This window comes from Lepidothrix coronata, unplaced genomic scaffold, assembly GCF_001604755.1.
Source record: "Lepidothrix coronata isolate B3197 unplaced genomic scaffold, Lepidothrix_coronata-1.0 Scaffold128, whole genome shotgun sequence".
Taxonomy (NCBI): domain Eukaryota; kingdom Metazoa; phylum Chordata; class Aves; order Passeriformes; family Pipridae; genus Lepidothrix; species Lepidothrix coronata.
In genome coordinates this window covers 2,653,745-2,662,787 of record NW_016690308.1, presented here as the reverse complement: position 1 = coordinate 2,662,787, position 9,043 = coordinate 2,653,745, and the positions used below count along the sequence as shown (strand labels likewise).

General features: G+C 49.9%; 1 protein-coding gene across 1 annotated transcript; it reads right to left on the bottom strand.

Moving 5' to 3' along the window:
- Positions 1-885: 885 nt before the first annotated feature.
- Positions 886-3,174, bottom strand: HTR5A (5-hydroxytryptamine receptor 5A). Its single transcript, XM_017826506.1, has 2 exons — positions 2,437-3,174; positions 886-1,485 (listed from the first exon to the last, which is right to left on the bottom strand). Exons 1-2 carry the CDS (start codon positions 3,172-3,174, stop codon positions 1,156-1,158), a joined length of 1,068 nt encoding a protein of 355 aa, XP_017681995.1. The 3' UTR covers positions 886-1,155.
- Positions 3,175-9,043: the final 5,869 nt, after the last annotated feature.

The following is a 9,043-nucleotide window of genomic DNA, read 5'->3' as shown; positions in this document are numbered from 1 at the left end:
AACAGAGCAATAACAACCATGCGGGATGGAGCCTTGAGAGGAGGCAGGAAGAGAAGGACAGGTGGGCAAAACAATATTCAAGTTTGGTCCTTGCAGAAGAGAACCCCCATGGTTTGGTTATGCTTCCAGAAAGAAACATCATCAGTCATTAACTGCCCTTTGCCTGCAACCCAGTGCTCACAGAAACAAAGTCTTTGCTTTGGTTTCAAGAAGACCTGGATTGCAGTCAGAAATAGTAAAACATAGTTCCTAGTTCCTCATTGACAGGCAACTCGAAATACACTACTTGCATACCCTGAAACTACAGGAAACCTGCCCACAGCTGCTCAAAATACATTTATCATTTAGAATGGGAAACACGGACACAAGGATTAACATTTACAGCTGGTATTTCTGAACGTAAAGGTCTGAGACAGATGCTTACACACAGCAGATGGGGAACGAGAGGTGAGTTTCCCATGCATTCTCTCTCATCCCAGAGTACACCATGCATTAAGATTTCACAATAAGTATTTTTTTAAAAAAACTTGCTACATAGAATCCAACAGCAAATAGCACAATTTGTTGTTCATAAAGTATGTGAGAAGAAGCTTGGTACCCTTAACCCTTACCAAGGGTTTTATTCCCCAAATACAAACACTTAGCAGTCTTTATGGGTGAAAGACAACATGAACCACGTTTTCAGCCAAGTCATAAAAAATGTAGCTTCATATGTAATCACAAAACCTCCTGACATTAAAGGGTCCTATCTTTGCACATGGGGCAAAGTTGATTAATGCTGTGAGTGACCAGCAGTGGCCAAAACATTTCAGATCTGACTCTTTGCCAGTGGATTCCTCTGCACCACTGCTGCCACAAAACAAGAGTGTCACTGGGGAGGTGGGAGGAACAGAGCGGGGCACTGGAGCAAGGATGCCATGCTGCTCGATGGAAAAACCCTTACATGCTGCTTGCAGGAGAAATAGCAACTAACTTAGAGTCTGGGATGGAGGGCCAGACTAGAAAATGGGACTGTTGCTGGGACGTACAACCCTTGGGGATGCATTTTTAGCATCACCTCAGTATCTGTGGCTTTGAACTTCCTCAGAAATTTGTCAGGAATCATCAACATTTGAAATCAGCTTCCTGGGGCAGCAGGAAAGCTTTTTCGGATCACTACTGCCTAAAGAATAGGTTCCTGAAGGCATTGTTGTAGTTTTTATTGAAAGCAGTGTAGATGAGTGGATTAAAAAAGGAATTTGAATAGCCCAGCCATAGAAAAATGCTCTTCCAAATGGGTGGGATGTCACACGAGCAGAGTGGGTTGATGAGCTCTGTGATGAAGAAGGGGATCCAGCAGAGCACGAAGACCCCGATAAGGATGCCCACCATGAGGGCAGCTTTCTTTTCCTTCTGCTCTCTCCACGTGTCTCCGTCCGTCTGGAACGTAACAGTGGCATGACGGACAGTGAAGACCATCTGCGGCTGCTGGGCAGCTTCTTTTACCTGCCAAACACAAACACAGGTTGCACCGTGTGTACCTCAGGCAGCTGATCCCACACAGCAGGTACAGAGCCAAACAATGTAAGCAGTGGCCAGGGCTCCCAGGGAAACACAGGCCGTCTACGTCGTGCTCTAATTGAGGAGAGAGTGGCTGTATGACCCTCTTCTGGGTAATGGAGACTATTTTAAGTGAGGCTTGAAACTAGAAAGAGTAGTGATCTGTGGGGACTTGGGATTGCTCACACAGGATAGAAATAACATTATTTCCCCACTTAGAGTCTGATCAGCAGAACAGGCACACACCCACATGCCATGCACAAAAGTCTCCTTGCTTTCTCTGAACCCATTGAGTTTGAGTCCTCGGTAGGAGAGGCAAGAAAACAAGGACACATTTGCTTCGTCCCTGCAAGAAATCTTTACAGTGCACAGTCATCGTGCCTCGGATGAACTGACACGATGCAGCCACGATTAGGAAGGATTGACAAGGACATTCTGCACGTGTGTCTTCTGTCTGAGTAAATTCACAGTCAACCCAAAACCACAGCCGGTTGCCAGGTTATCATCCCCTGTGGAGACAGGACCCCATCCATACACCCTCCCCTCATCTCATGGGAAGGACAGTGACCCCTTACTCATGCTGGCAAGCACTGATTCAGCATTCCACAGGGGGACATCTGTGAGTCACCACTCACCCACGTGGACTTCAGATTCACAATCTGGCCCAAAGTTGCTTTAGCTACACTTTGTGTGCTCTCAGCTGGGGGTTCAGAAGGAGCCAAAAGACAGGGCTTGCAAGCTTTGCAGTCAGCTTTCCCTTGGAAGCCTCCGGGATTCAGAGGGCTTTTATGGGATGCTGTTTGCTTGCACACTTGAGCTCTAAGTTTTCCCCACTTCTGCAAGGGCTTGGCTGCTGCCAGCGCTTCACCTGAGCAAAATGCAACCAAGCTGACCTACCTCCAGGGCTTCTGGTGTAATGGGGGTGATGGAGTTACTCTTCCGAGATCCAATTCGAAACTTGGCAGCCTTGTAGATCTTCCAGTACACAAAGAGCACCACACACAGGGGTAGGTAGAAGGCCCCAAAGGTGGAGAAGATGGTGTAGGAAGGTTCCCGGCTGACTTGGCACTCTTCACTGTCCTCTGAATAAGTCTCTCCCCAGCCAAAGAGCAGCGGGGCCAAAGAGATGAAGGCAGAGAGTGCCCAGGTGAGGGCAATCATGACGTTGGAGATGCGGCGCCGGGTGCGGAGCGTGTACTCCAGGTGGCGGGTGATGGACCAGTAGCGGTCGAGTGCGATGGCCGTGACATTCCAGATACTGGCGGTGCAGCACAGCACATCGAAGGAGATCCACACCTGGCAGAGTGACCGGCCCAGTCGCCACCGCCGCCCAGACAACTCGTGCACCAGGCTGAGGGGCATGACGAGCGCTGCCACCATCACGTCGGAGATGGCCATGGAGGCCACCAGGTTGTGGGGCACCCGGTGGAAACTGCGCACGCGGAGGATGGTGGCCAGGACCAGCCCGTTCCAGAGGAACGTGGCCACCACCAGCATGGCCAACAGGGTGAGGACCAACACGCTGAAGACTGAGAGATGGGCCTGGCCGCTCTCGGGGCCGGCAGGGGACCCGCTCCTGTTGCCCGTGTCCGGCGTCGCATCGGCGAAGCAGCTGAGGTTGAGCGGGCGTTCCATGCCGGGCTGCTCCGGGCTCCTCCGGGCGCGGTGGCGGCGGGAGCGCGCTGGGAATTGGGGGGAGGAGGGGGGGAAGCACCGCCCTACCGCGGGCGCGGGGGGTCCCCGGCCGCCCCGAGTGTCGCCGGGCGCGGGGGCTCCCGGCTGCTCGGCGCCGGGGGCTTCATCCCCGGCAGGAACAGCCCTGCGTCAGTCGCGGCTGACGGCAGCCCCCGGCCCGCCCCGGCGGCGGGAGGCGGCGGCTCCGCGGGCGCGGGGGGTGCGCGGCTGGAGCGGGGTTGGAGCGGGGCTGGAGCAGCGGGAGCGGAGCGGGGCGGCGCTGGCGGCGGCGGAGCGGCCGGAGCGGGGCGGAGGAGCGGCGGCCCCTGCGGAGGAGCGGCGGGCTGGCGGGGCCGGGGCGGGCAGGTGAGTTCCCCGCCGTGCGCGGGTGCGGGGCGGGCGGCGCGGCCGGGGAGCGGAGCGGCCGCGCCGGGCGAGGTCCTGCTTAGTCATGTCCGTGCGCGGGTCGGGACCGGCGCCGGGCCGAGCGGGGAGGCAGAGCCGGCCGCTGCCCCAGCCGGCTGTCCCTGCCCGCTTCCCGCTGCCCCTGCCCCTTCCCCAGCCCGCTTCCCGCTGTCCCTGCCCTGCCAGCTGCGCATCCCCTGCCCGCCCGCTTCCCGCGCCGTGCGGGAATCAGCCCCGGCTTTGTCTCGGGGTTTCTTCTCTTCCCCTCGGGGCGTATGCCGTGTGCCAGCCGCAGAAAGTTAGCATCCTTGTGAAATTGTCCCCAGGCTCCTCTAAAAATGTCACAGTGAGGCGCCGCGGAGATTTCCAAGCTCCCAGTTATGCTACGGTCTGCGCCCAGCAAACCTGTTAGTAATCCTGGTTATCCTGTGTAGGGGGAATGTGACAGGGGATTATTTCTTTGAGAACTTCTGTGATGGCATTTCCTAACTTGTTAACAATTGTAGGGCCTTTTATTAGAAATATTCATTCACTTGGCTGCTGTTATTAATTGTTCAATTAATAGCATTAGCCATTAATGAAATGCTTGAGCATTTCCCCTGCTTTTTAGCACGTTGCTTGTGGTGAGTGGTGGGATTCTGGGCCTCATAGCAAAAGTCAGAATTTTACCCCACGGAGCAGGTTTCCCTGTGCCCCAGTTCCATGAAGGGATGTCAGCCAGCTCCAGCCCACAAGCCTTGGATGGCATCCAGATAGGGCTGCACCGGTGCTGGCACACGGCTTCTCCAGACAGTCCCGGGATAACGAGTCCCAAGAGCTGTGGAGTCACAGTGATGTGAGAAGCTGCTGGGCACTGACATGGGGCTCACGGTCTGCATCTCTGGGGAGAGAAGGAAGGAAGGGCATCCATGTTAAGATTTGGTGACAGTGACATTTGCCAGTGAACTGCACTTTCAGAGAGTTTGGGGAGAAGACACAAGCAGAGGAGATGTTCAGGGAGCACCCAAATCATTCCATGCTCGCAGTATATGGAGGGTAAAACAAAACTGGTGCTTTCTGCTGCCTCTTCTGAATCTCTCTGGAATTTTTGATGAAAAACAGCAAAGGAACAATAACAAGGGGTAATGAAACAAAATGTTTTCTGGTGCTGCTGCTTGTTTCTCTGTGCTGTCAAATGAAATGCAAGGCAGCGTATCCAAAACAGGTCCAGGACCTTGTTTTGGTGGGAGGGGATTTTCCCCATATGGATTCATTCTGTGCTGCTGCTACTTGTTCTCAGAGCTGGGGATCTGGCCTGTTGTAGTTACTGGAACAGATGTAGCCTTAGAGACTATAACATAATTTTGGAAATAAACTGCCATCTCTTGGGGGGAGGAATTATTATTTTATCTTTTATAGACAAGGATACTGACAATTTTGGAATGAGTAGTTTTTTTACTTACAACTTAAGGGACAAATGGGGTTTTCAGGCTTTCACAAAGACTCTTGATTTCAAATTCCTGGTTAGCAAGTGCAAAACATCCTTGACTGTCATTATATTGATCAAAACACTTAGCAACTGCCAGGACTGAGAGCTTTTTGTTGTGTGGGCTCTTCCCAGAAAAACCTATGACCCAGAATTAATAGAATCAGCAACAAATTATGGAATATGTGCTCCTGAAAATACATTATTATTTTTTCCTTCAAGAACAAATAGACAAAAATTACATTTAAAGGGAAATGAAAATAAAATTTATTAAATCTGAAGAATTAAAACTAGATTATGTTCTCATGAAAAATTATTAATATTTTCAGTATCTCACTTACTTGACTTTAAAAAATATATATTGGCAGATTCTGGAGCTGAATGGGTCAGTCGTAGTATCAAAGTAGAATCAGAGTAGTAACAGAAATAGAGAATGTAGACAAATATATATATGTGTGTGTATATATATATACATATATATATATGGAAGCGCAAAGATTAAGGTGAAAATCTTGCTGCTGTCTCCAGCTGCCTCAGGGGTGGGTGTACAGGGGGTGAAAGCAAAGTCTCCTTAGAGGTGCACAGCGATCAGATGAGATGAAATCAATGAAAGTCACAACATCAGGTATTGACCTGGGGGTGTTGGTTGATGAGAAGCTCAACATGACCCAGCAATGTGCACTCACAGCCCACAAACCCAGCTGTGTCCTGGGCTGCATCAAAAGCAGCGTTGCCAGCAGGTCAAGGAAGGTGATTCTGCCCCTCTGCTCCTCTCTGGTGAGACCCCACCTGGAGTGCTGCATCCAGCTCTGGGGGCTCCCAACATGTGAAGTACGTGGAGCTGTTGGAACAAGTCCTCCAAGAGGAGGGTCACAAAGATTCCTAAAGGGCTGGAGCATCTCTCCTCTAGAGACAGGCTGAGAGAGTTGGGGTTGTTCAGCCTGGAGAAGAGAAGGCACTGGGGAGACCTCCGGTACCTAAAGGGGCTACAAGTGAGCTGGAGAGTGACTGTTTATGAGGGTATGGAGTGATAGGACAGAGGGTAATGGCTTTAAGCTGAAGGAGGTTAGGTTTAGATTGAATAGTAGGAAGAAATTATTTCCTGTGAGTGTGGTGAGGTACTAGAACAGGTTTCCCAGAGAAGTTGTGGATGTCCCATCACTGGAAGTGTTCAAGGCCAGATTGGATGGGGCCCTGAGCAACCTGGTCTAGTGGAAGGTGTCCCAGCTCATGTCAGGGGGTTGGAACTGGATGGTCCTTCAGGTCCCTTCCTCCCCAAAGCACTGTATGATTCCCTATTCCAATTAGAAACTGGGAAATAAATGTTCACCTGGAGAGTGATCAAACACTGAAACCAGTTCAAAGAGGCTGTGAAATCTCCATCCTCGGTGATGTCCAATCTGGACAGCACTGCGAGTCACCTGATCTGACTTTGAAGTTGGCTCTTCTTTAATGGGGGTTAAATTAGGTGGTGTCCAGAGGTCTCTTCCAACCTAGATCATTCCACAGCTCTGATTCTGCAATATTTAGGCATGTTGGCTGAATGTACCAGATTCTGGAGGTGACTGAATTTTGTTATTTTTAAGGACAAAATGCTGTTTACTTTACACAGATTAATAAAACCAGTCATTTCCTCAGAACTGTTGATATTTATAAAGCAAGTGGAAGGATGGGATCTGTAGCAAGCAGATAATGTTTGTGGAATGATCACATCAATGAAAGTCTCTGAGAAAAGTTTTTATGCTACAAAGTCAGGATTATCTCACATCCTCATTAATGGAGCCAGAGGAATTAAAAGTGACGGGACTTCCTCAGATTTAGCAGAATTCCCTCCGGTAAAGACATCAAATACTGCTTGCTACTAAATACCATTTACTGGAGGTACCTTCCAATTCAAAATACATACCTGATGGTTGGAGATTAGGAGGGAATTCCCAGTGTAATCAGTGCCACTGCCTACATGCACATCCAAGTAGTATCTGCTCTTGGAAACAGGGTGAATGGACTCACATTGTTAACCTGTGTGCAGATCTTCTGAAGCTCTGCCCTTATAACAGGTAGAAAATGGAGAGGAGATGGCTCAGGAGGAGTTTTTGCTGGGCATGCTTAATGAGTGAATGAGAATTTCTGTCTACAGGGTAGGTGGAGCTGCTAGGTTAAACAAGGATTACAGGAACACATATTCTCACTGTATATATATGCACCATCACTGGAAGCTCTGCTCAGTTGCCAGCCAGACTGCTCAGTAAGTGCATCCTGTCTCGGCAATTTCTAAGCCTCAGATATTCATCACTTAAATTTTGTTTAACATTCAACCAGCCTCAGTCCAGCCTCACACTACATCCAGCCATGCCTTGGAACACAAACGCAGATCACCTGCTCCTCTCCCGTAACAAAAATTTCAAGCACAAACACAGTTAAAATGCACAGACTGTGAGGTTATTCTCACACCCTCAGAGCCCATCCACAGTTCTGATGTTGCTCTAGTCTTCTGAAACCAAGATCATAGAATCATAGAATGGTTTAGGTTGGAAGGGACATGAAAGATCAGCTCATTCCAACTCCCTTTCACCAGGGGGACAGGGACACCTTCCATTAGACCAGATTGCTCAAAGTCCCATCCAGCCTGGCCTTGAACACTTCCAGCGATGGGGAAATCCACAGCTTTTATGGGCAACCTCTTTCCATGTGTCACCATGAGCACAGTAGAGTGAAGAAGAAATCTTCCTTACATCTGATCCAAACCTACTCTCTTTCAGTTTAAAGCCATTGCCTCTAGTCCTGTTACCCCATGTCCTTGTCAAAAGTCCCTTCTCCAGCTCTCTTGTGGTCCCTTTAGGCCCTGGAAGGTGCTCTAAGGTCTCCCCAGAGCATTCTCTTCTCCAGGGTGAACAACCCCAACTGTGTCCATAGGGGAGGTGCTCCAGCCCTCTTATCATCTTTGTGGCATCCTCTGGACTTGGTCCAACAGGTCCATGTCCTTCTTACGTTGGGGGCCCCAGAGCTGGATGCAGCACTCCAGGTGGGATCTCACAGGGTCAGAACTGAGGGGTAGAATCACCTTCCTTGACCTGCTGGCTATGCTGCTTGTGGTGCAGCCCAGGGTGTGGTTGGCTTTCTGAGCAGCAAGAGCATATTGACAGCTCAAGTTAAACTTTTCATCCACCTCATCTTCAGGGATGGCCATTATCAGCACAGTGATTGACTCTCAGAATGTTTCACCTCTGGCTCAAGTGACCCATGCCGTTAGGACTGTCATTCTGGGAGTGAAGTAGGGAAATGCCAAATCATGGACTTCTACCAGCTTTTATGAAACTCGTCTCTTTGTCCAGTTCATCCCATAAAAGCTGTCTCAGGTTCAGGGTAGCAGCTCGAGTTGGGAGGAAGACTGGGTGATTCCCTCCCTCTCCAGGTGTCCATGACAGCATGTCCTTGGAGCATAGGCAACCAAGGTTCAAAGCATTGCAGCTCAGGCTGTGAGCTTGGATCATGATGCTTTGTAACTCATGTAAGCATTTCCACGGCCAAGCAGCTACTCTAGGTAGCTATCTCCCAGGTTTGTGGCATTGAAGCTGGTTAATAATCACATACTTACTGGAGCATGAACTTACCTGAGGTTTTCTAACATCCCAGCCAAGAGCCAGAGCAACCGAAAGTTGGAGTCAGCCTTTCCCTCCCAGTAACATGTAATTACTTACTGCAAAGTGGAGCAATTCCCACTGACTGAGAAGCAGAGATCAATCCTGTTGTGTATTAGTAGGAGACTCAGCAGGATTGTGGGAGTATGTCAGAGCAGGAACAAGGAGGACCTGAGTGCCCCACATCCCCACGTGTCCCATTGACTGACCTGTTTGCCAAACTGGGTTCTCTTCCTTCAGATGCTTATTAAGAACTTAGAAAAGTCTCTCTGTCTTGGGACAGAAATTAAAACAATGAGTTGAAATCCTGTTGGTTTTTTAT